This window comes from Sus scrofa, chromosome 17, assembly GCF_054392235.1.
Source record: "Sus scrofa isolate SSC_HxYL_T2T_F1_AM1 chromosome 17, Sscrofa_HxYL_maternal_Yorkshire_Landrace_v2.0, whole genome shotgun sequence".
Taxonomy (NCBI): Eukaryota; Metazoa; Chordata; class Mammalia; order Artiodactyla; family Suidae; genus Sus; species Sus scrofa.
The window spans coordinates 66,245,345-66,271,047 of NC_139399.1; the positions used below are offsets into that span (position 1 = coordinate 66,245,345).

General features: G+C 45.1%; 1 protein-coding gene across 2 annotated transcripts in view; it reads left to right on the forward strand.

The window, feature by feature from the left end:
• Positions 1-25,703, forward strand: part of RAB22A (RAB22A, member RAS oncogene family) — a 56,575-nt gene that overhangs the window by 1,176 nt on the left and 29,696 nt on the right. For both annotated transcript variants that reach the window (XM_085002633.1, NM_001123174.1), the window contains 1 exon segment: positions 87-166. Coding sequence is in view for 1 of the 2 variants with exons in the window: in NM_001123174.1 (NP_001116646.1) it covers positions 87-166 (80 nt within the window). In the remaining variant the exon portion in view is untranslated.

The following is a 25,703-nucleotide window of genomic DNA, read 5'->3' on the forward strand; positions in this document are numbered from 1 at the left end:
AAGTCCTCAGCTCTTGGCACAAGATCGTTTTCAGTGTCTTCAAGCAGGTAAACCTTTTCTGATTCACCTGTCTCATTCTCTTTCAGGATACAGGTGTGGGTAAATCCAGCATTGTGTGGCGGTTTGTGGAAGACAGCTTTGATCCCAACATCAACCCAACAATAGGGTAAGAGATGGAGCTTATTGAATATACATGTAAAGGTGTATTGAAAGTCCTTTCTCATTAAAAATGTGTCACAGGGGGTGGCATCCTCATTTTAAACTCTAGTAAATTTCGAGGCAGTGGTTCCTTTTGTCTCAGGAAGGGCTTAAAACCCTCACAGATTGCTGGGTTTTAGAAAAATTGGCTTTTGATTTCGTGAAAACTTCAAAATGGAAACATGAGTTTAAGTTTGTTTTAGAATACACATAATGCCTTCAGCCTGTGACTATAACACCAATTACATCTTGAAATAAGGCAGAAGAAAACAGGTCCTAATAATTTTTTTCCAGCATGTCAACTGAAAGAAATTTTAGGTGGCTTTAGTTCTTCCTGAAAAGTAGTTTATGGTCTTTCTGAACCTTTCTCACACCTTCCTGCACTAGGAGTAATGATGAATTGATAAATTAATGTCAAACCGTAAGGGTTTTTTTCAGGTATCTGGTTCTTAGAATAAGCGAAATTGGCTATAGGCTTTTTGACTTTGCGAAAACTTTCCCGAGTGTTTAAATGTGATATTAACTCTTTCTCTTGAGAAGTTTTGTTTCATGGATTTTAGTATTTTGTTATGCTGGTAAAACTAAGTAGCTGCTCTGCAAACCCCTGATCACATAGTTTCTCCCATTTAAAGAAATTGTGTTCCGCCCAATTGGGAGCTATGTTACAGCACGTCCACACGCATCCGAAGGCGTGACGGTGCCGCAGCCACTCACTTTGCGAGGTGAAAATGCCTTTCAGGACCCTTCAAGAGAGAACTGCGTCTGTCCACACGCTTAAGGTGTGAACTCATCCTCCTCAGGGCCTGCGTGTCACTACCTGCCTGGGAAAGCGAATGGACAGGAAGTGAGAGCAGGGAGAGCTGGCGACTCAGAGAATGACGCACCTCACCCCACGTCAGCGCTGACCACCCCAAGGCTGGCTTGGGTGGAAGTGCGCTCTCAGACGAGAAGAGGGGAGACGGAGGGTCTAGCTCTGGCAGTCATGCGGAGGCCTGGGGCGCGGTCCTGGGCATCCCCGCTTCCCTGTCTGCCAACCCCCCTAGTCCGACAGGTGCTGGGGTCTTTAACCTCCTGGAGTCCCACTCTCTGCACTGGGTGGTCTAGGCTCACACCCGCAGAAGAGACAGATACGAGGCTTTCCACTCATCCCCTCCCCCTTCCTTCTCCTCGGCAGGTGTCTTCCTCCTTCATGACCACCCCCCACACACCTGAGCTCCGGAGCCCCCCTTCCTCCCGTCTCCCCTTTCTTCCGCCGCTCTGCCTCCGTGTGGGGCCTGCAGAGGCGCCCCCACTCTGCAGGCGCCGCCAGGGCAGGGCCATTCCCCACACCTGCCGTGCAAACCACGGGACTCGAGAAAGAGAAGTTACTGCTTCCTCAACTGCTGCTTCTCCTCAACCACCATGGTCGCTGTCCCACCCCTACCGTCCCCTCAAACCTCCTGCCCTCGGTACCTCGCTCCATCTCATTGCCAAAGCCACAGGCTCATTTATTTGTCCGCTCATTGAGTGCCCACTGGGTGCCAAACGCTGAACTGGGTGCTAGTGATTCAGATCAGGGGTCCACACCGTGACCCTCCGGCCACCTCCTGTTTTTAGAGAAAGCGTTACCGAAACACAGTCACACCTGTTCCTTTACGTGTTGTGTCCGCTGCTTTCCGGCTGCAGGAGCAGAGTTGAATAGTTGTGACCGAGACCCTGAGACCCTCAAAGTGGAGAGTATTTACTGTCCGGACTTTTTCAGAAAAAGTTTGCCGACCCCTCCTGCCCTCGTGCATCCCACCTGGAATAGTCTCTAGATAAGGTGCAGGGAGTGGTCTGCGTGGCCACTTTCTGTGCCCCAGAGGAGGATGCAGCGCCCGAGAGAGCCTGTACTCCGGGCCGCCCGCGGCCTAAGGGAGTGGCTGGTTCTGGGGAAACAGTGAAGGTATGAGGCGCTTGGCAGCCCCGATGTTGAATTCTTGACAGACAAGTGGATTATCTCTCAGAAAAAAGTTTTTGAAGAGTGAACAGTAACTGCTTAGTGTGGTCGAGGGTGGCGAGTGGCATGGGGACAGCACGAGCTGTGAGGCTGGGGACACGTTGCAGGGATGGACAGGAGCCCGGGGAAGGCAGCAGGGCCAGGCCCCAGACATCAGCGGAGCCTCCGACGTCACGACATCCCGTCCGCGCTCCCAGGCCCGTGTGTCCAGCCCGTGAGTTGGACATCATCTGCTGGAGAACTTGGTGTCTGTCCCTCCAGCCCTAAATCCCTCACTCCTCCCATACTTGCAGGCTTCCCTGATGAGCCAGATGTGTCATATGGGGCGAGGCTCAGCCCTGAGGCCCCATCCTGCCTGGACTTCAGTCAGGGCCTCTTGGTGGGGGTGGGGAGGCCTTGGCCGTGCCTCCTGGGGTGGGTGAGAGAATTTGGTAGCGCACGGATGTGCACAGGAAGTATGGGTGGTTGGTGGTAGCACCGTGATCAGATCTTGTTGGTTATCACACCCCTCCACCCGCCAGTCCCATCCCGGCCTCGTTCTTGCTAGTTCTGTGCAAGCGCCGGGACCAGCGGCCTGCTCCCAGTGCAGCAGCGCGGCCCCATCTTGCCTGGACTGTGCACCGGCTTCGTCACCTGTTGCCCTGCCACCTCCTCTCCCACTGGCAGCCCCATTGCTGTTGTCGCAGCATCTTTAGAGACAAGTTCAGTCCCCTTGCTGGCGGCGGTGGTGGAGGAGACCTTTCCCCACCCGGACCTCGACGCTCCTCTGCTTCCTCCATGCTCTTGCTCACGCCTCCCCGCTGTGCACACACGGCCTCTCCACCCCTGTGAGCTTTGCACACGCTGTTCCCTCGGAGAGGCCCTTTGTCTTTCTTGTCCGCTTGGTGAGTTCCTGCTTTTCTGTCAAGGCTCGAGGCCACCTTTAGCCCCTCTAAAAGTCGCAAACCCGATACGGGCAGGATCCAGGCGAGAAGGTTACTGAGGGAGACGGCCAGGGAGGAAGAACTGGAGACTCGCAGGTGTGAGCGGCCCTGGCATCCAGCCTTTCCTGCACCACACTGCCCTCCTAGCCCGTGGGCACTTGGCTTCGACCCCTCGCCCCTGTTATATGTACGATTCCCAGCTAGACCCCCTTCTGTTTCATTTTACCGGCTCTTGCTTGATGACCTAATTCATGCTGTGGCCTCAGGTTGCATCTATAGCAGGTATTTTCAAAACGGGGGCTTTTTTCAGACTTACACCTGCTTTTCTCCCCTCCCCCCACAAACGCATGTACCTGGGAAGACAGGGACCCCCCATCACATCACCTCAATAGTGAGCTTCAATCACCAGCGGAGCATATTGTGTTCCTTAAGCATGCTGGGATGGAAAAATGGATGAAACTCATGTAAACAAACCCACACCATTGGTACCAAATTCTCTCTTCAGCCCTAGACCTGTGGATTCCACAGATCACAGGGCCCTTGCCCACGCATGTGACTCCAACACCTAGGGCCTCTGCAGTGCTCATAAACTCCCATCAGAGGCTTGGGCCTCTGCTCCTCTTTCGACAGGTCTTGTAAAGAAAAGGACCAACGTGTCCCCTCCCCTTCCTGAAGCCAGCAGGACGCACCAGCTCCTGGCCAGGGCTCCTGGGAAATACCCTTCCATCCCTGTTACTGGTGTCGACTTCGAGACCTTCCTCTGCCCTCCTGCTGGTCCAGATGTGGACTCTGCCACCTGCAGCTGGTTAACCCTGAGTCTGTTTCCTCGCCTGAAAAAAATAGTAATGGTGGTCCCAGCTCCATATTGTGAGGGAGATTCTCAGAGAGTCTGCGTTTAAAATGTTTAGCTAAGTGCCAGGAACACTGGGGTCAATACATGATAGCATTATTATTTTAAAATACTTACATCTTTTTAAATCTTTTGAATTATTTCTATGAAGGTAGTGCATATGTGTTTTTCAGTATGTTGGTTAAGCCTTGTTAACCAGCAAGGCTTGTCGGTTGGGTATAACAGCCCCTGGTCCACTCTGACTCCCTCCCAAGGGTCAGCTGCTGCTGAGATGGTATTGAGTGGGTTTTGTTTTGTTTGCTGATTGTTTTTCCTCCAGACATTTTGATAACAGGCATATGCTGCTGATTCTTGGTCCCTGCGCTCCCCCCCTGCCGCCCAGGCTCCCAGTTTTGCATTAGCTATGGATCATTTCCTCCGGACAGTGGGAATGGTGTCATCCTGCTTCTCCCACCTCCCCCGGCCCATTCGCCGCCCTCCTTCTTTCCACTAAAGCTCCATCACTGAGTGTGAAATAGGGCTCAGAATGCAGGCTCTCAAGGGAGGCTGGCTGCCTTCACACCCCAGGGCTAGCGCCTAGTTGCCCTGTGGCCGCGAGCAAATTATTTAATCTCTTTCTGACCAAATTTGCACATTTGGAATAATTAGTTGCATCTAATTATAGGGTTGTGAAAATTACTTAGAATGGTGCTTGACATACGGTAAGCATTTCTTTAACTTTATTTAAATGGAATTAGGCAGTAGGTAGTTTCATGTCATTTTCTTTAGACCTTGTGAGATTCATCTGTGTTGTTTCATGTAATAATGGTTTATGCTTTTTCATTGCTGTATAGTATGTACCCCATTGGACACACAGACCACAATTTATTCTCCTCTTGGATAAGGTGGTTGTTTCTAGTCTGGGGCTGTCACAAATAATTCTGCTGTGAACATTCTTGTACATGGCTTTTGTTCCCATATGTATGAAATTTCTTTGGAAATTGGCAGTGGAATTCCTGGGTCTGAAGGAATGTGTCTTAACTCTGGTAATGATCTGCCAGTTTACATTCCTACCAGCAGGGTGGGGCGTTTTAGTTGCTGCATATCCCCTTCGGCATTGGATCGGATCGGTCTGTAATCCCAGCTGGGTTGGAGGGTGGGTGAGTGGTAGGACCTCATTCTGCTTTTATTTTCTGTTTCCCTCATGACTAAAGCAGTTGAACACATTTTCATATTTATTGTCCTTTGGATAGCAGTTTTTCTAAATGCCCACTTGAAAGTCTTATTTTTCTTCTGGGTTATCAGTCCTGTTCTTACTGGTTTGTAGGGATGTGTGTGTTCTGGTTACTAGACATTCATGGGTTCTGAGTGTTGTGGGTATTTTCTCATGCTCTGTGACTAACCTTTCCAGTCTCTGAAAGGATCTTTTAATGAACAGTTGGTACTGTTGTGATAGTCCGTTTGATGGGTCTTTCCCTTGATGGTTGGTGCATTTTGTGTCCTGTTGAAGAAACTTGATTGAGCAAGGTCATGAGAATACTCTCTTGTTATCTTCTAGAAATTTTGTTTCACCTTTCATAGATTTAAAATTTACCTGAGGAAAAAGGATAAATTACGGGTCGGGATTAACACATACACACCACTGTATGTAAAACAGATAATCAACAAGGACCTGCAACACAGCACCGGGAACTCTACTCAGTGTTCCGTGATAACCCATGTGGGAAAAAAAATCCAAAAAAAAGTGGATACGTGTATATGGAAAACTGAATTGCTTTGCTGTACACCTGAAACTAACACAACATAAAGTATACTCCAATATAAAATAAAACTTAAATTTAAAAAATGCAATTGTAAAGCAAAAAAAAATTAAATAAAAATAAAGCATCAAAAAATAAAATTTACCTGGAATTAGTTCTGGTTGAGATGTAAAAATTAAGTCGTGGGGGTTTGGAGCTTTTTTTTTTAAATTCCAGCAAGGCCATCCAATAGTTCTCACCCCATTTTTTCTCTTTAAAGACCGTCCGTAACTCACTGCTTTATACTGAGCCATGATTGTCGCAAATTGAGCGTTTGTGTTTACAGTGCTCTTTTTAATGTGTTTTTCTTATTATATCCCATTGGTCTGTGTTTGTTTTTTCTTTTTATGGCCGCACCTGCAGTATATGGAAGTTCCCGGGCTAGGGGTTGAATCAGAACTGCAGCTGCCAGCCTACACGACAGCCACAGCCACACCAGATCCGAGCCACATCTGTGACCTACACCACAGCTTACGGCAGCCCTGGATCCTTCACTCACTGAGCGAGGCCAGGGATTGAACCCACATCCTCATGGACACTAGTCTGGTTCTTAAGTCACTGAACCCCAGTGGGAACTCCATTGGTCTCTGTTTTTACTGAAGTGTAGTTTACATGCAGTAAAATGCACCCATTTTCAGTGAACATTGAAATGAATTCTAGCAAATGCGGCCGTGAAATCCCCTCCTTGAGCGAGCCTCGAACCCTTTTGCCCCATCCTTATCTGTCCCCACCCCCAGCACTGGCTCCAGGCCACGGAAAAGCTCTGTCACTGTGGATTTTGTCTTTTCTAGTTTCATATAAATGTAACTACTGTTTGTGCTTTCCTGTGTCTGGATAATTTTTTGAGAGTCACCTGCGTTACTGCCGGCCTAGTGGGTCATTCCTTTGTGTTACTGAGTGGTGTTCCATTGTGTAGGATGGACCACCGTTTATTTATTCATTCACTGGTTGGTAAGCATTTGAGTCGTGTACACTTTTTTGCTGTTGTGAGTACAGCTGCTGTAAGCATTTGTGTGTACATCTTTCAATGAGCATGTATTTCTCACACATATATCTAGAAGTGGAATTTCTAGGACCTCTAGTAGGGGCTCTCATAAGTGTGATTTTATGCGAAAGTCACACTCTTGTCCAAAGTGGTTGTATCATGCTACCCTCCCTCCAGGGACAGAGAAAAGTTGCGGTTGCTCCACGTCATTTCCGATGCTTTTTCTTGCCCATCTTTGTCACTTTAGCCTTTCTCCTGAGGGCTCAGTGGTGTCGCACTAATTTTAGTTTATGTTTCCCTGATGACTAAGAATGTGGATCTTTTCACGTGCTTACTTGTGTCTGTACAAGTTTATTGCTCTTTTTTTTTTCTTTTTTTTGGCTTTTTGTCTTTTTAGGGCCACACCTGCAGCATGTGGAGGTTCCCAGGCTAGGGGTCTGATTGGAGCTGTAGCTGCCAGCCTACACCACAGCTCACGGCAACGCCGGATCCTTAACCAAGGCCAGGGATCAAACCCGCAACCTCATGGTTCCTAGTCGGATTCGTTAACCCCTGCGCCATGGCAGGAACTCCAAGTTTATTGCTCATTTTTAACTGGGTTGTTTGTATTATCATTTCTCCCCATCCATACCATTTTGTTTTCTCACAGTGTTCTTTGAAGAGCAAAGATGTTTCATTCCGATTAAATCCAATTTATCAGTTATTTTTCATGTTTTTTGTTTCATATGCATCCAAGGTCAAAAGAGATCTCCTATGTTTTCTTCTAGAATTTTTATAGCTTTGTGTTTTAAATCTTGTTCCTATGATCTATCTATCTCCTTTTTGTTTACTGAGTAAGATAAGGGTTAAGGCTTTTTTCCCTCGTGTGTCAATCCATTAATTACAGCAGCACGTGTTAATGTTGAATTCTGCGTTTATGTAATTAAATTACCTTGGCACCTTTGTCAGAAGTACATCGATATGTATGTGTAGGTCTCTTTCTGTTCCGTTCATCTCGTTGTTTATCCTGTGCTAGAACAGTGCATGCTCTGGATTGCTTTAGATTTGTACAAAGCCTTGAGACCAAGTAGCTTAGCCATCTCCTTGTATTCTTATTTTTCAAATGTTTGGCTCCTCTAGGTTCTTTACATTTCTGTTTAAATTTTAGAGTCACAATGTCCAAATCCTGAAAAGAACCAGCTGAAATTTTGATTGGGAATATGTTGAAGCTATTGGTTGGTTTGGAGAGAATTGACATCCTAACCAGGTTGCATCTTCTCGTCCGTAAATGTGGTATCTTTCTCCACTAGTTTGGGTCTTTGATTTCTAGCAACGAAGTTTTTCGGTTGTTACTGTGCAGTCTTTGCATGTGTTCTGTTAAGTTTATCCCAGAGTATTTCATGGTTTTTAATGATTTGTAAGTGGAATTTTAAAATTTCAATTGTTTATTGCCAATATAGAGACATAAAATTGATTTTTACACATTGATCTCATTTCTTGTGACTTAGTTCAGGCATCTTTTTAATAGATTTTTGGGACTTTTTAGGAGCATGATCATGTCATCTGTAATGAGCAGTTTTCTTTCTTTCTTTCCGAGCTGTATGAATTTTGTTTCTTTTACTTGCCTTATCACCTAAGCTAGGACCTCCAGGACTTTGAGAAATGGTAAGAGTGGACAGCCTTACCTTAGTCCCAGGAGGGGGGAAGCATTCAGTCTTTCCATTAAGTTGGATGACTAGGCTCTAGGTTTTTAATAGGTGCCCAACATCAAGTTGAGAATCTTCTCATCTGCCCCTAAATCAGAGAGATTTTTCTTTTTTATCAAGAATTACTTTGAATTGTGCCAGGTGTACCTTTTTCATCTTCTGAACTGTCCTTATGCTTTTTCTTTTTCAGTCTTAAAATAGTGAATTACAGCAAGTGATACTAAAATATCAAACCAATGTTACATTCCTCAGGTAAATGTCACTTGGTTGGAGTTCCCTCTGTGGTGCAGCGGGATCAGCAGTGTCTCTGGAGCGCTAAAACGCAGGTTCAGTCCCTGGTCCAGCACAGCGGTTAAGGATGCGGCATTGCAGCAGCTGTGGTGTATGTTGCAACTGCGGCTAGGATCTGATCCCGGCCTGGGAACTGCACGTGCCACAGGGCTGCCAAAAAAAAGAAAAAAAGTTACCTTGGTTATTATTAATTGGATTTACTAAAATTTTGATAAGGATTTTTGCTTCCATGTTTGAGATGGATATTGATCTGTAATTTTGTTCTTTTTTTTTTTTTTTTTGACTGCACCCATGGCATGTGGAAGTTCTTGGGCCAGGGATCAAACTAGCAGCACAGCAGCAACTCAGGCCACTGCAGTGACAACAAAGGACCCTCAACAGGCTGCACCATCAGAGAATTCCTGATCTGTAGTTTTCTGTAATATCTTTCTCTAGTTTGGGTATCAGGGCCTCTTAAAATAAGTTGGGGAGTGTTTTCTCCTCTTCTTATTTTTTTGGGAGAATTCAGATCTCCCTTAAAGATTTGGTATAATTCATAAATGAAGCTGTCTGAGCGAGTAGTTTTCTTTGCTAGAAAAATGTTAGCTACAGACTCAACTTCTTAAATAAATAAGGGCCTGTTCATTTCTTCCTGAGTAGACTTTGGTAGTTAATGTCCCTCAAGAAATTTGTTCATTTCTTCTGTTTCTTAATGTGTTAGTATAAAGTTATTCATCACATTCCTTTATTATCCTTTTAATGTCATTATAAGTTTCGCAATTATAATGGTTTTTCTCAAAGAACCATTTTTTTATTTCATTAATATTTCACTGTTTTCCTTTTCATTGATTTTTTCGTTTATCTTCATTTTTTCCTCCCTTTGCTTATTTTGGCTTAATTTTTTCTTTTTTGGTTTTTTTAAGGTGGAAGTTTAGAATATTGATTTTTAAGGCTTTCTCCGTATATGCTGTTTATGCATCTAGAACTGTAAATTTTCTCTGCAAGTTCTGGTTTCAGTGAATCCCATAGATTTTTACATGTGTTTTTATGTTCATTGTGTTCAAAGTATTATTTCCCTGTGACTTATTTGACCTGTTGGTTGTTCGAAGGTATGTTTTCTAACCCCCACTTATTGAGGGATTTGCCTGAAATTTTCAGTCAGTGTTGATTTGTAGTTTAAATCCGTTATGGTCAGAGAACATACTCGTTATTTTTCAGACCTTTTCCATTTGATGTTTGTTGTATGGCCTAGAATATGGTCTTGTGCCTGTTCCATGTGAACCAGGAAAGAGCATATGCTGCTACTGTTGTGTGGTGTGTTCTATAATGTTAAATAAATAGCATTGTTTCTGTCCTCTGTATCCTTACTGATTTTTTTTTTCTGCTTTCATTTGCGGTGAGTGTTTGAAATCCAACCTTAATTAATTGGAGCTTTGTCTATTTCCCTTTTTTGTTTAATCCGTTTGTATTGATGTGTTTTGAGCTCTTATTAATGAGGGTATCTACATGCAGCATTGTTTTTTTGTTTGGTTTTTTTGTTTGTTTTTTTTAACATTGTTATTTTTTTTTTTGATACCTTGACCCCTTCACCATTATAAAATGTCCCTCTGTTTTTCCCTAGTAACAGTCCTGATTCTGAATTCTCCTTGGTCTCATATAAATACAGGCTCTTCAGCTCTCTGTTGCTTAGTGTTTGCATATCTTTTCCTGTTTAATCTGTTTGTATCTGTATCAAGTGAGCTCCTTGCAGACAGCATCATAGGTCCTGCCTTTTAAGTGGAGTGTTGACACCTGCACTATTGTGTACAGTTGCTGCTGCTGCATTATGGCTCTCGGGACTTCAGTTAAAATTTAAAATTCGGTGCCTCGGTCACACCAGCCCCCTTTCAAGTTCTTGTTGTAGAAGGCTCTGTTGCATAGTATTGGTTTAGACCATTTTTGTTTTTTATAACTCTCAGTATGGTTTGGCTTAAGTCTACCACCTTGCTGTGTTTTTCTACTTGCCCGTTGTTACTGGTTCTATTTTATATCCATTATTGGCTTGTTAGTGCTACCTTTTTTTCTATTATTTTAGTGGTTGCACTAGGATTTACAATATACTTCTTTATCAGCCTACCTTCAAATAGTATACAATTTCCCATATACTATAAGAACCTTACAGGAGTATACTTTAATTTCCCTGCACTCATCCTTTGTGTTATTGTTGTCATACATTTTATTTCCGCATCTTTTTTTTTTTTTTTCCGTCTTTTCTAGGGCTGCCCCCTTGGCATATGGAGGTTCCCAGGCTAGGGGTCGAATTGGAGCTATGGCTGCCGGCCTACACCACAGCCACAGCAACGCGGGATCCGAGCCGCATCTGCAACCTACACCACAGCTCACGGCAATGCCAGATCCTTAACCCACTGAGCCAGGCCAGGGATCGAACCCGCAACCTCATGGTTCCTAGTCAGATTCATTAACCACTGAGCCGTGACGGGAACTCCTATTTCTGCGTCTTATGAAATCTTCAGTACACCTCTTGTTTTTTTGCCTTAGTGATCTTTTAAGGAGACTGTCAGCCTATCTTTCTGGATCTTTATGCCACTGTCACAGGTTCTCCATTTCTTGCCTTTTTTTTTTTTGCTTTTTAGGGCCACATGGATGTTCCCAGGCTAGGGGGTCTAATCATAGCTACAGCTGCTACCCATACCACAGGTCATAGCAATGCTGGATCCTTAACCCACTGAGCGAGGCCAGAGATCAAACCCACAACCTCATGGTTCCTAGTCGGATCCATTTCTGCTGTGCCATAACAGGAACTCCCTTTTTTTTTTTTCTTTTTCTCCAGTTTCTTCATATCTGTATCTAGAATCTTAGTGTCCTGTGGTGTGAGTACTCCTAAATATTCTTGGCCTGTTACATTTCCACATAAACAGTAAATATCTCTTGTCCTTTTTCACACACACCAACTCTCTAGTCCCTACTGTGTTTTTTTAATTGACATTCCACTGAGTTGATAGATTGGTTTGGAGAGCAATGACATCTGTGTGATGTTGGATCTTCCAATTTACAAACTTAGATCATTCTTCCACTTCTTAGGCCTCTGTTTTCTCTCAGTATTTTTTCTGTTTCTCTGTGTAGTGGACTTGTACATCTTCCACTGGACTTAACCCAGAGGGTTTGAAGTTTCAGTCCAGCTGTGTGCCGGTAATGTGCTACATGGTATTGCTTTGAAACATCTTCACTTCTACTCTTCAACTGTTTATGTCTTTTACTGAGGTGCGTGCGCTCTCCAGTACAGTGTTGAATAGAAATGGTTGTACTGGGTGTTCTTAACTCATTCTGATCTTAGCAGGAAAGCTTCGACTATCATACCATTAAATGTGTTTGCTGTAGTTTTTGGTACATGCGTCTTACGACATTACAGAATGTCCTTTTCATCATTTGCTGAAGGGCTTTTTTGTTTGTTTGTTTTTACATGAATAAGTATGGAGTTTACCAAAATTTTTTCCTACATCTATTGACTTGACCATGCAGTTATTCTCCTTGATGCTATTAATGTGGTAAAGGTATTACTGAATTTTCACGGGATGAACCCACTCAGATTACGATATATTAGTCTCTTTATGTATTTGAGTAAGATTGTCATGTAGTATTTCTATGACATACAGGTCAGATTTCTTATGCAGGTTGTGCTTCCCTTATAAAACTGGTAGAGAAACTCCTCCATGGAAGAGTTTGTATAAAATTACTCTCGTTTCTTCTTTAAGGGGGTGATTGCCTTCATCACTGATGTCATCTTGGCTTCAAGTCGTCCATATGAAATAGAGTTTAAGGAGTCAGTTTCTTTCTTAGTCGTAGGATTATTCATTTTCAGATTTTCTATTTCTTCTTGTACTGATTTTGATAGATTGTGAGAGTTTTTTCATTGATAGACTTTTCCCAGTTTATGGGCATAAAGATGTTAAAACTTTATACTTTTTTTTTTTTTTTCTTTTTGCCTTTTCTAGGGCCGCTTCCCGAGGCATGTGGAGGTTCACAGGCTATGGGTCTAATTGGAGCTGTAGCCACCGGCCTACGCCACAGCTCATGGCAACACCGGATCCTTAACCCACTGAGCAAGGCCAGGGATCGAACCCACAACCTCATGGTTCCTAGTCGGATTCGTTAACTACTGCGCCACGACGGGAACTCCACTTTATACTTTTTACATGTATCCCTCTTAGGTTTCTAATACTAGTTTTGCCTTTGATCCACTCAACAGTATTTCCGCCTCATTTCCTGAATCCCTGCTCCTGCATTTGCAGTTTCCCTCCTGTTCAGTGTATAGTTCTCTCTCTCTAACTTCTTGAGGTGGATGATTGCTGATCTTCAGTCCTTATTTTCAGTTTTATTCCTAAACCCGTAGCCATGGCTTCTGCAGGATCCAACAAGTTTTTATATGTCATCATTTCCATATCATTCATTTCAAAATATTTTCCAATTTCTATTATGATTTCATCTTTGGTCCAAGTGTCATTTAGATGTGTGTTTCTCAGTTTCCAAATATAGGGAAATTTTCTAGTTAACTTTTTGTTTGTTGTGTTTTGGTTTTTTATTTGTTTTTGTCTTTTTAGGGCCGCACCTACAGCATATGGAGGTTCCCAGGCTAGGGGTCGAATCGGAGCTACAGCCTACGCCACAGCCACAGCCACAGCAACACCAGATCCGAGCTGCGTCTGCGGTCTACCACCACAGCTCATGGTAACACTGCATCCTTAACCCACTGAGCAAGTCCAGGGATTGAACCCAGAACCTCATAGTTCCTAATCGGATTTGTTTCCTCTGCACCATGATGGGAACTCCAGTTTTTTATTTTTTAAATTGAAGTGTAGTTGATTTACACTTGTTGTGTGAATTTCTGCGTACAGCAAAGTGATTTAGTCATACACATATATACATTCTTTTCTTTTTAGGGCGCACCCGCAGCACATGGAGGTTCCCAGGCTAGGGGTTGAATCAGAGCTGCAGCTGCCAGCCTACGCCAGAGCCACAGCAACACAGCCAAGCCCCGTCTGCGACCTACACCACAGCTCATTAGGGCTGCACTCATGGCATATGGAGGTTCCCAAGCTAGGGGTCGAATGGGAGCTACCTACAGCTGTCAGCCTGTGCCACAGCCACAGCAGCATGGGATCTGAGCCATGTCTGCAACCTGCACCACCACTCAGGGCAATGCTGGATCCTCGACCCACTAAGCAAAGCCAGGGATTGAACCCATAACCTCATAGATACTAGTCGGATTCGTTTCCACTGTATGCCACGATGGGAACTCCCTCTAGTTGACTTTAAAATTATTGGCGGAGTTCCCATCATGGTGCAGCGGAAATGAATCCGACTAGGAACCGTTGAGGTTGCGGGTTCAATCCCTGGCCTCGCTCAGTGGGTTAAGGATCTGGAATTGCCATGAGCTGTGGTGTAGGTCACAGACACGGCTTGGATCTGGTGTTGCTGTGGCTGTGGTATAGGCTGGCAGCAACAGCTCCGCTTAGACCCCTAGCCTGGGAATCTCCATATGCCGCTGGTGTGGTGCTAAAAGGACAAAAGACAAAACAATAAAAAATAAAATAAAATGATTACTGGCATAACTGTATTGAGATGAAAGAACATATTTAAATCCTTTAAAAGCTGATACAGTTTGCAGGTTACCCAACATAATGCTGATTTTGGTAAATGTTTCCTGTGTTTGAAACGATTGCACCCATGACCTGCCATATTCTATGAGTGGAATTAGGTCAGGTTTATTAATCATGTTCATTTCTGCTGGCTTTTTGGTCTCCCCAGTTCCATCAGTTACCCAGAGACTTAGGGGTTAAAAACTCCCACTATGGTTTTGTATTTGTATATCTATCCTTTTGGTCTGTCGGTTTCACTTTACCTATTTCGCAGCTACATTAAGTACTCACACATCTAGAATTTTATATCTCACTAATAATGCCAACCTTCTACCATTCTGAAATGCACTCTTCAGGTCCGGGAATGACTTTTGCCTTGAGGTCGAATTTGTCATCAGTACAGCAACACGTTTCGCTTTGGTCCGCATTTGCATGGTGTGTCTTTGTCTCATCCTTTTGTTTTTAGCCTTTCTCTTTCTTTATATTTAAGATGGGTTTCTTAAGATTTGATTTTGATAGAGTATATTCCATATACCAACCACCTAATCAAGATCCAGAAATTTCTTATCACCTCAGATGGTTCTTTCTGTCTCACGCTCCCTAAGTGACCACTGTGCTGCTCTCAACCATTATAGGTTAATTGGCCTGATCTTGAATTTCCCATAAACGAAATAATACAGAATATATGTACTCTTTGACGTCTGGTTTCTTCCCCATAACACCATGTGTTGGAGAGTCTTCCATGTCGTTGCATGTATGGTAGTCCCTTTTTTAATTTGGTGGCTAATTTCCTCTTCTGTGGGTAGATCGCAGTTGGTTCACGATTCTCCTGGTTGTGGACGTCCAGGTGGTCTCCAGTTTGGGGCTGTTAAGAATACAGATGCTGTGAACAGTCTTTACAACTCTTTTTGCAGATGTAGGTTTTCACTTCCTTTGGGTAGACAACGAGGAGTAGGATTTCTAGTTCGTAGGAGAGTTGCCTGTATCACTTAGTGTGAAGTTGCCAAAGAGTTGTCCAAAGTGGATTGTATTGCTTTTTAACTTCAGTTATTCTGGTGGACGTAAAATGTATCTCATTGTGCTTTTACTCTGCATCTCCCGGGTGACTGATGAAGCCGAGCATCTTCGCGTGTGCTTAGGTGTCACTCACACATCTCTTGGTAAAGTCACTACTCAGGTCTTTTTCTCATCTTCACTTGGGGGTTTGCTTTATTTCTTACAGACTTGTAGAAATTCTTTGCGTATCACAAGTAGAACTCTTTTTCCAGGTATATTTATTGTGAATATTTTTTCCATTCCATACTTGCCTTTTTCTTTTCTTAATGATGTCTTCTGATGAGGAGGAGTTTTAGTTTTAATAAAGTCCATGTGATCAGTTTTGTCATCTTGAGTTCATGCCTTTTTGGTCCTCTGCGTGCCTTGTCCTAAGTTCTCATCATAGTTTTGGCTTTATGTTTAGTTATTTGATCCATGTCAAGTTAATTTTTCTGTTTTGTAGGTAAAGGTAAGAGTCTTTATTTTCCCATGTGATCTCCAGTTGTCCCAGCATTGATTATTGAACGTCTTTCTTTTTCCAATTGACCAGCCTAAACACCTTAGTAAAATTTAGAATATTGAGTCTTCGGATGGTGTCTTTCTCCATTTAATTAGGTCTCTTAATTTTTCTCTGCATTGTTTTGTAGTTTTCCGTGCAGGAGTCTTAAAAGTATTTTTGTTAAATTTTTTTCCTCCATATTAATTTTTGTCAACTTTTGTGAATGCAACTAATTTTTACTTTATTTACAATTGTTTGTTACCTGTATATGGAAATAACACATTAATTTTTGTTATTGATCTTTTATATTTTAATCCGTTAGATTGATTAAATCTAACAGCTGTCTTGTAGAATTCTTAGGGTTTTTAACATTCAGGATTGTGTTGTCTGAGAATAAAGTCGGTTTGACTTCTTCCTTTCTTTTCAGTTTTTTCCCGGTTTTTTCTTGCTGCACTGGCCAGGACCTCCTGGACCGCACTGTATTGAAACGGTGACCAGCATCCTTGCCTCTTCCCAGTCTTAGTGGGAAAACACTCAGCGTTATCCTAGGTGTGGTATTAGCTGTGGGTTGCCCATTATTAAGATAAGAAAGCTGCTTTTTCTGCTTTGCTGCACTTTTTTTTTTTCTTAATCAAGAATGGGTTCTGAATTTTGGCTTAATACTTTTCTGCATCTATTTACATGATAATATGGTTTGTTATCTGCTTTTTGCTGTTAATGCAGTGGATAATTGTATTCATTATAAATTTCTGAGTAACGAATTATCCCAATACTTAGCTGTTTGAAACAACATTTATTATCTCACATTTTCCCTGGATATGGAATCGTGACTTAGCTGGTGTGGATCTGGCTCAGAGCTTCTTGTGTTGCAGCCATGGTGTCCATCAGAGCTGCAGTCGTTTGAAAGCTTGGCTGGGGCTGAACCATCTTCCAAGATGGCACGCTCACATGGCTCTTGGCTGGAGGCCTCACTTCCTCAGAACTCACCACGTGGGCCTCTCCGTGGGCTGTGTGGCTGTCCTCACCACAAGGCAGCAAACTTTCCAAGGCAAGTGACCCAAGGGAGAGCAAGGAAGAACCTGCAGTATTTTTATGACTCCTTAGAGTGGAGCTGCTAAGCCCATCCCAGACTCACAGGTTCTAGAATGAAGCTCCACTCTTGAAGGGAAAAAAAGACAAAAATTTGAATTTCAAAACTTTATTCATCCTTGCTGTATCGAATCATGAGTAAACATCAGAAAAACGCAGTTTGAAAATGTTTTGTAAAACGACAGGCTTATAATCTTCAAAAATCTCAAAGTCTAAAAAGTCAGTGGAAGACTGAGACGCTGACCCGTGTTGAAGGCAACTAAAGAGTCATGACAGCTAAATACTGCAGGTGTTTTCAGCTGGATACTTTACCAGAAAGGAGAGGTTGGGACAATTGGCAAGACTCAAATGGGTTTTGAGAAATGGATGGTAATGTGTCAGTGTTAATTTCGCGGTTTTGATCATCTTTGTGGGGGTCGGGGGGCCGCACCTGTGGCACGCGGAAGTTCCTGGACCAGGGATTGAACGCATGCCACAGTGGTGACAACACCTGATCCTTAACCCAGTGAGCCACCAGGGAACTCCACAGCTTTGATTATCTTATTCTGCTTATGTGGGAAGTTATTCTTGTTTGTAGGTAATGTCCAGTCATATTCAGAGGTAAAGAAGCAACTTTCAAATGGTTGAGGATAAATAAATTCTGCACTTTTAACTTTTCTATAAATTAGAGGCTTTCAAAAAAATTTATGATAAATAAATTCTGCACTTTTAACTTTTCTATAAATTAGAGGCTTTCAAAAAAATTTATGATGGCTAGTTTACTGTAAATAAAGACATTAAAAGACAACCAGCTTTCTCCCCCAATGTCATTAAAAGACAGCTGGCTTTTTGGTATAAAAGAGTGTAACCGTGAGCCGTTGACGCCCTCATCCCCTCACACGCCGGCTCCCTGAGCCAAGGCCACCTTGCTTTTCTCGTGCGAGGACTCCTTATTGTGGTCAGCCTGTGATACCCCACTCTGGGCCACCCCACCCTCCACCGTACTCGTTTGGCCGCTTCATAGCGACTTCGAGATTGAATAGTCATTTAGGGCAGAAAGGAAAGAGGAAGTGCAAAAGTCATTTCTTTTTATTTTATACACATATTACCATTCCCATTGCTCTTCATTCCTTTCTGTAGAATTGAGCTTTCATCTGAGTTTTCAGCCTAAAGAACTGTTTTAGTGTTTCATGTTTTCAGGGCTGCAGTGACAGAGTCCCTCAGTTTTTGGTTATCTGAAAAGGTCTCTATTGCATCCTCACTGGTAAAGAATATTTTTGCTAGATAAGGATTTTCTGGGTCTTCCCCCCCCTTCTTTTTTGTTGTTTTGTACGGCATGGTGATTTGATATTTGAACATCTTGTGAAGTGATTACTTAGTAAGTTAACATCCAAGCAGCACACATACTTAGAAAATTTTTTCCCCGGAGTTCCCATCTTGGCACAGCGGAAATGAATCTGACTAGGAACCATGAGGTGCAGGTTCGATCCCTGGCTTTGCTCAGTGGGTTAGGGATCCAGCGTTGCCATGAGCTGTGGTGTAGGTTGCAGACGTGGCTCGGATCTGGTGTTGCTGTGGCTCTGGCGTAGACTGGCGGCTACAGCTCCGATTTGACCCCTTGCCTGGGAACCTCTATGTGCCATAGGTGCGGCTCTAAAAAGACAAAAAGACCAAAAAAACATTTTTTTTTCTTGTGATGCGAACGTTTAAGATTTACTCGGCAGCTTTCAAACATACTGTACAGTATTATGAAGTACAGTCATCGTGCCGCACGTGACGTGGGTGAAATGAGTGAAGGTGTCGGAGATGCGTACTTCCAGGTACCCAATAAATGAGTCCCGGCAGACAAGTTTCTCTCCTTCAGCGTTCTAAATATATTACTCTCTTGTAGTTTAGTCTCCTAAGTTTCTGCTGAATGGCCTTTAGTCACCCTTGGCATCGTTCCCCTATATGTAACATCATTTTATCACCTGGCTGCATTTCAAATCACTTTATCTCTTGTCTTTAGCAATTTATCGTTGTATGCTAGGTGCATAAATGGTCTTGGTTCACGGAGTTGTTTGGATTAGAAATATGACTGGAGCATTTTCAGCCATGTTTCTTTAAATATTTTATCTACCCCAGCCTTTTGATCCATCCATAGAATTCTAGTTAAACATGCATTAAACTATTAGATACTATCTCACAAGTGACTGAAGCCTGGGTTTGGTTTGGTTTGGTTTGGTTTTCCATCTTTTTCTCTTCTTAGGATCACATTATTTCTACTGATTTGTAAGTTCAGTTGATCCGTCTACTGTCTGTTAAGCACATCTATTATATCTTTTTCACTTGAGATACTGTCTTTAGTTCTAGAATCTTTACTTGGCTGGTGTTTTTTTTCTTTTTAATTGAAGTGTCGTTGGTTTACAATGTTGTGTTTCTGATGTGATTCAAAGTGATTCAGTTAATATATATATACATATACACACACACATATTCCATATGCATATATATATACATATACACACACATATTCCATATTCATATTCCTTTCCATTATGGTTTATTATAGAATATTGAATATAGTTCCTTGTGGTATCCAGGAGGGCCTTGTTTATTAGTTGTTTTTATATTTTGTAAGCTTATCTGTTCATTCAGTATGACTCCGTAAGTCTTGGTTGTATTGATTAGCTTTAGAGGGCAAGTCTGCTAGCGCCAACATCTGGATCAGCTCAGGATCTGTTGCCATGTACTCTTTTTTCTCTTGCCCGTGGGTCACATTTCTTTGCAGATCTAGTAGTTTTTCTGGATGCTGCCGAAGATGGTGGTGCAGAGGTTTTGAGCGTCTCCCGTTTTCTGCTGGGGAGTGCCAAGTTTCGTTTTGTGGGAAGTTACGCTGTGGGCTGGTCACCTTGGATCCACGGACTCTCCTCTTCCACTCTGTTAGGATGGTCCTCTGGGAGTGTTGCCTTTGGCCGTGTGGCGCATCCTTCTTCTCGGGACACGGGGGCAGTCTGGCCTGTCTGGGTTTTCATTCAGGGCGCTCACGGGGCCCTGCAACTTGGCGGGACTCAGACTTGCGGCTCGCTCTTTCCTGCATTTGGCGGCGCGGGAAATCTCTGCTCAGCCTGTTTTGAGCCTCCCCATCGCTGCCGTCCTTGGAGTCGCCCCATGCGTGCGTAGGTGCCTGTGTGGTTTAAGAGTGGCCCTGGGTTTGAGGGGCTCCTTGGACAGCTCCTTCCTTTTCAGGACATCCCCCCCCCTCCGTCTCCCAACCCTGTCCTCCAGCCCGTGGAGGCGGCGGCCCGGGTGGGCCGCTGGGCAGCTGTCAGGGTTCTTCAGCACCACCCACTGGCTCCCTTCCTGGCCTCAGCCCTCCCAGACGCTGACGTTTGAGTACTTAATCATTTTACTCGTAATAGAATAACTGATGTATTTAAACACTGCAGGCTTACATTTGCCTGTTTACCTACCCTGTCTGGTCTCCGTTCTTGGGGTGGAGTTTTGCTCTGTTTTGTTTGCGTTGCCGAGGTTCCTCCTCTGCTATCTTGGTAATTGTGCACTCTTTCACTGTTCTCTAAGTGTTTACTCTGGCAATTAACTTATGCATCCTTGACTTATTCAAGGCTAATGTAAATTACTTTAACCACATTCCAACAATGCCAGGCTCTCAAATCCAGCTTCTCTGTTTCTTGCATTTTATGTTCTTTCTCTGCGTTTTAATTCTAGACCTCACAGGACATTCATCAGTGCCCCGCGGTGCACATTCCTGCCAGTTTTCTGCGTGTTTGCTCGTCCCTTGCTTTACAGTCCTGCCCGCTTTGCTGACCTTTTGTCTGGGACTCTTCACGTCGTTCTGGACACCCTTTCCTGTTTCCTTCAGTGTGTGCTCCTGGTGCTGGGTGATCTGTCTGAAAGTACCTAATGACTTCTTTTTAAAGCAAGCTTTGGTATAGACACACAGTAAGCTGTGCAGCTCGGTGGATTCTTACCTTGTGCTTGTTTAAATACCATCAGGTTTAGAACATTTCCGGTGCCTGGTGCCCGGGAAGCTCCCTTCCTGCTACACCTGCCCCACCCTCACCAACCCAACCACAGTTCTGACGTCTGTCACCGTGGAGTGGGTATGTGTGTTTTTAAACTTGCTGTCGTGTCTTCCTAAGTGTACTCATTTATGCTGCCTTCTTTTGCTCAAAACACTGTTTCTGAGGTTCGTTCACGTTTGTGCGTGTATCAGTCAGCAGTTTGTTCCTTTGTCTTGCCGAATGGTGGCGGGTGAATAGACCACACTATCCACCTGCCATTTAAATGGACATTTAAATGGAGTCTCCTTTTGGAGTTCCCACCATGGCACCGTGGCTTAAGAATCTTTGCAGCAGTGGCTCGGGCCCTGCTGAGGCATGGGTTCAATCTCTTGACCCAGCACAGTGGGTTATTGGCTCTGGTGTTGCCACAACTGTGACAGAGGTCCCAGCGGCAGCTTGGGTTCATTCTCTAGCCCAGGAACGTCCATGTGCCACAGGTGTGGCCAGTAGCCAGCTAACTAGATATAAATGGGGTATAGATTTAAGCCATTATGAATAAGCCTGCTGTGAATATTTGTATACGGGTTGTGTGGGGATGTGTGCATTCATTACTCCTGAAGGTGGAGTTTCCGGTTAATAGGCTCATTTCTCACCTATCGTGTGTTATGGATAACCCCAAAATCTCACACCTTAAAACAGCAACGAGCAGTTGCTCCCGGTTTTTAGGGGTCTGGAATTCAGGGTCCACTGAGCTGAGCTGGGCGAGTCTGGCTCTTTCCACGCAGACCTCTGCACAGGGCTGCTTGAGGGCCTCCTCGCTCAGAGCAGGGCGCATCTGCCTCGTAGCGACTCAGCGCTGGGAGCGGGATGGAAGCCTCCGTGTCTTTGCAGCCTCCCCCCGTCGTTTCCAAAGCATCCTCTGCTCCCTGTGGCAGGGCTGCCCAAGGACATGAAACCAGGAGTAAGGACCCCTGGGGCCACCTCGGATGCCGGCTGCCAGCCACAGTGGGTTTTGAGGCATGTTTATCTTTATCAGAACTGCTGCTCTCCAAAGTGGTTGATTTCTCCTTTCCATTCCTGCCAGCCGTGCGTGAAAGGTATGTTTGTGCCACATCTTCAACAGCTGTTTTTAATTTTAGTTATTTTGGCAAGTCAGTCTGTTTTGAGGTCTATTTCTCTTTCTCTTTCCTCTTTTTTTTTTTTTTTTTTTTTTTTTTTTGTCTTTTGTCTTTTTAGGGCCGCACCTGCGGCATATGGAAGTTCCCGGGCTAGGGTCGAATCGGAGCTACAGCTGCTGGCCTACGCCACAGCCACAGCCACACCAGATCCAAGCTGTGTTGGCAACATAGAGCACAGCTCAAGCCAGATCCTTAAGCCACTGAGCAAGTCCAGGGATCAAACCCACGTCTCTGTGGCTACTAGTTAGGTTTGTTAACCCCTGAGCCATGACGGGAACACCGAGGTCTGTTTTCATGGGACACGGAATTCCTGGTTTTCAGTCACTGTCTTTCAGACCTTTGAAAATACGTATCCCATTTTCATATGACTTCCTGTCTTTATTGAAAGCCGGTGTCAGTTTGTCATCTCTTGATGTCCCCTCGGTGCTGTCTGCATTTCCTGCTCGTCTTTGGGTTTTAGCAGTCTTGCTCTGATGTGCCTAGATGAGATTTTTGCTCTATTTGCCCTGCTTGGGTTCATAGGATTTCTTGAACCTGTGGCTTAATGTCTTTCAGGTTGAAACGTTCTCAACCATTATCTCTTCAGTCTTGCTTTTGCTCCATTTTCTCCCTCACATTCTCAGACTGCTGTTACATATAGTTTAGAAATTTTTTTATTTTTTTATGCATGTCTCTCATATTCTTTCCTATATTTTCTTTTTTTTTTCCCTCCATGCATTAGACCAGGTGTTTTTTCCCTAGCCCTTCATCCAGTTCTTTCATCACTTTTTCAACTAATTCTAGTATAATTTTAAACCTACCCGTTAAGGTCTTTGGTTGAATTATTGCTTTTCTGAAGTCGTAGCATACCCAGTGGTTTTGTTCGTTTTCGTGTCCTTTGCTGAAATTTCCACTCTCATCCCTCCTCCCACCCAGTGTTGGGTTAAGGTCATAGTAAATGTTACAATCTGTAACCACTTACCTGGTTACTTGCGTACTTCTGGTCTGCCCCCCCCCCCCTCCCCGGGCTCTGTGGTTCTGAGGGAAAAGGAATCTTGGCGAAGCGATGCCAGGTGTAGCCCATCATTAGGAGCTCAGTAGCAACTGGCTCTGTACGATGTTTACGGAGGTGTCCGGGCCTGGTCTCTACCAGGCTCTCTTCTATTTCCACTCTTGGCAGCCTCTGCCCTCTTCCCCCCCGGAACCCCCGCTGCGGGGTTGAAGGTCAGCTCGCGAGTGGCCAAGTGCTGACCATTTCGTTGGGTTTGTCCTCTCGAAGTGCCTGGCGCTCTTTTTCCCTGCAGAGCATCTTGTTTTGCGGGATGCGGTGCTGCTCCCCTCCTTCCTGCCTCTTGGGCAGAGTCCTCCTTTTTCTGTTCTTTTGGCCTAAAGTTTGAAACCGTGAGGATTTCCCTGCAGCCCTGTGTCTGCCCGGCTGATTTCCCTCACGCTCACAGCCTTGAGGGCCGCCTGTCTCCAGTGACTCGAGATGACTCCTGTGTCACCGCAGAGACACCTGGCACCTCACATACCTGCCCCTGAACGCCCCCCTCTCTCCCCGCTCTCTTCCCCAGAGCGCATCCTCCCCGAGTGTGGGGTGGCGCAGCTGCCGGGGCTGCGAGTGGTGGTGATGATGCTGTTTTTCTTTGATGCGGAAACGCAATAGCTTAATCCGTAAAACAACCCTGGGTGCTCGCACTTCTGATGGGAAAAGTCATGAGAGACTCATTCAAAAAACCAAAGCCAGCAAGTTAAATTTTTAAAAGCCCAGGAGACATCTGAGCTCACAAAGAGCCTAAAGGAGTCGCACTTCAGAAAGCGAGGAGCCACTCTCAGGAGAGAAGTGGCCTCTGGCTGCGGTCATCCCCCCCGGGGACAGGGGTGGGGAGGAGCTGCCCTGGACGGGCCTCGGGCCGTGCCCTGCGGGGCCTGCGGCGCGGGTGAGCCCAGAGGGGCCTCTCTGAGGGAGCCCCCCCCCCCGCCAACTGGACACCGGGAACTGCAGCCCGTGCGCAGGGATGCAGGCGGAGGAACGGAAGGCCGGGAGGACACCTCAGCATCTCCCTGCCTCTGCTGCGCCCATCAGCCATGCAGCTCATCTAAGAAAAGCTCTGTTGAACGTCGGGGCAGTAGATGGAAACACACAAGGAAACCGCGCTTCCGAACTGAAACACGGAGGGAGAAGAGCGTTGCTAGCAAGGAAAGGCCGTCTGAGGTCTTGGGAGGGTCTCCGGCCGCACCACCCTGACGGTGCCCGGCTCGTGGGACGCGGTAGGACGGCCTCGGGGCAGTCTCCCGGGGCCTCTGCTCGCGACGCCTCTTTCACCAGGTGAGGGGTTTTTCCACACCAGCCGTCTGCCCTCCAGCTCCCTGGACGACCGCAGGGTCTCCTTCAGTCCAGTTCCGGTCTGACGCCGAATCCTGGAGTTCTCTCAGACTCCGCAGGTGCAAGGCTCAGTCCCACAAGACGCTGGCCCTTTGGATGCTGGTCGCCCGTGTCGAGTGCCCGCACTCGGTCTGACCAGGCCGCAGGGTTGAGCGTTCCCACCTCTTCACCCTCTCGCGCTTTAGCAGTTTGCTAGCAGAGCCCGCGGAACTCAGGGACATACTTTGTTAGATGGACCCGCTTCCCCGAAGGATGGGGATGGACCGGGCGAGGAGGTCTGCGCAGCTGGAACCCACCCAAGCGCCGGAGCTTCTGTCCTGTGGAGCTGGGCTTGGCCACCAACTGGAAACCCTTCAAACCCCATCGTTAAGGAGTTTTTATGGGCCTTCCTGCTACGGCTCAGCTGTAACAAACCCAAGTGGTATCCGTGAGGAGGCGGGTTCGATCCCTGGCCTCACTCAGTGGGTTAAGGATCCGGCGTTGCTGTGAGCTGTGCAGTAGGTGACAGGTGCAGCTCACATCTGGTGTGGCTGCGGCTGTGGCTGTGGCCGGCAGCTGTAGCTCCATTCCACCCCTAGCCTGGGAACTTCCCTGTGCCACTGGGTGTGGCCCTGAAAAAAAAAAAAAGAAGAATTTTTATGGAGGCTTGATGATGAGGCCTGACTGACTAAATCAGTGGGCACTGGTAATTAACCCTGTCTGATAGAAAAAACTGATTTATCCCAAAGTAAGCAGAAAAAGAAGACTGAAGAAACTTCAAACAGATACCAAAATGGGAAACCTAAAACCAGCCAAATACATAAATGCGTAAGGTCAGTTGTCTTGTTTCTAGCAGTCACGTGTCTCGTAGACCCCAAGGCCATTGTGCATTTTTACAGGCACGAGCTTCATGTCTAGGGGTACACATGGCCTCTGCGACAGTTTTTACTGTGTTTATGCTTTTTTTTTTTTTTTTTTGCCTTATTGTGTTGGCTAGACCCTCTAGTATAGTGTTGAATGGAAGTGAGAGTGGACATTGGGCCTTGTTCTTGAGGCAGGGCTAAAATTAGAGAATAACGTTAAGCCAAAATGTTGGTGCGAATATGGAACAACTAGAACTGTACATACACGGTTCCGGGGGTTAGAAAACAGCACTACTGCTCTGAAGACCCCCTCTCTGTTTTCATCCTCAGTCAAACCTGCATTGCCTTATGGCTCAGCAAGTCCACCCTTAAGTATTCACCCCGGAGACATTAAAATATGTGTTCGGAG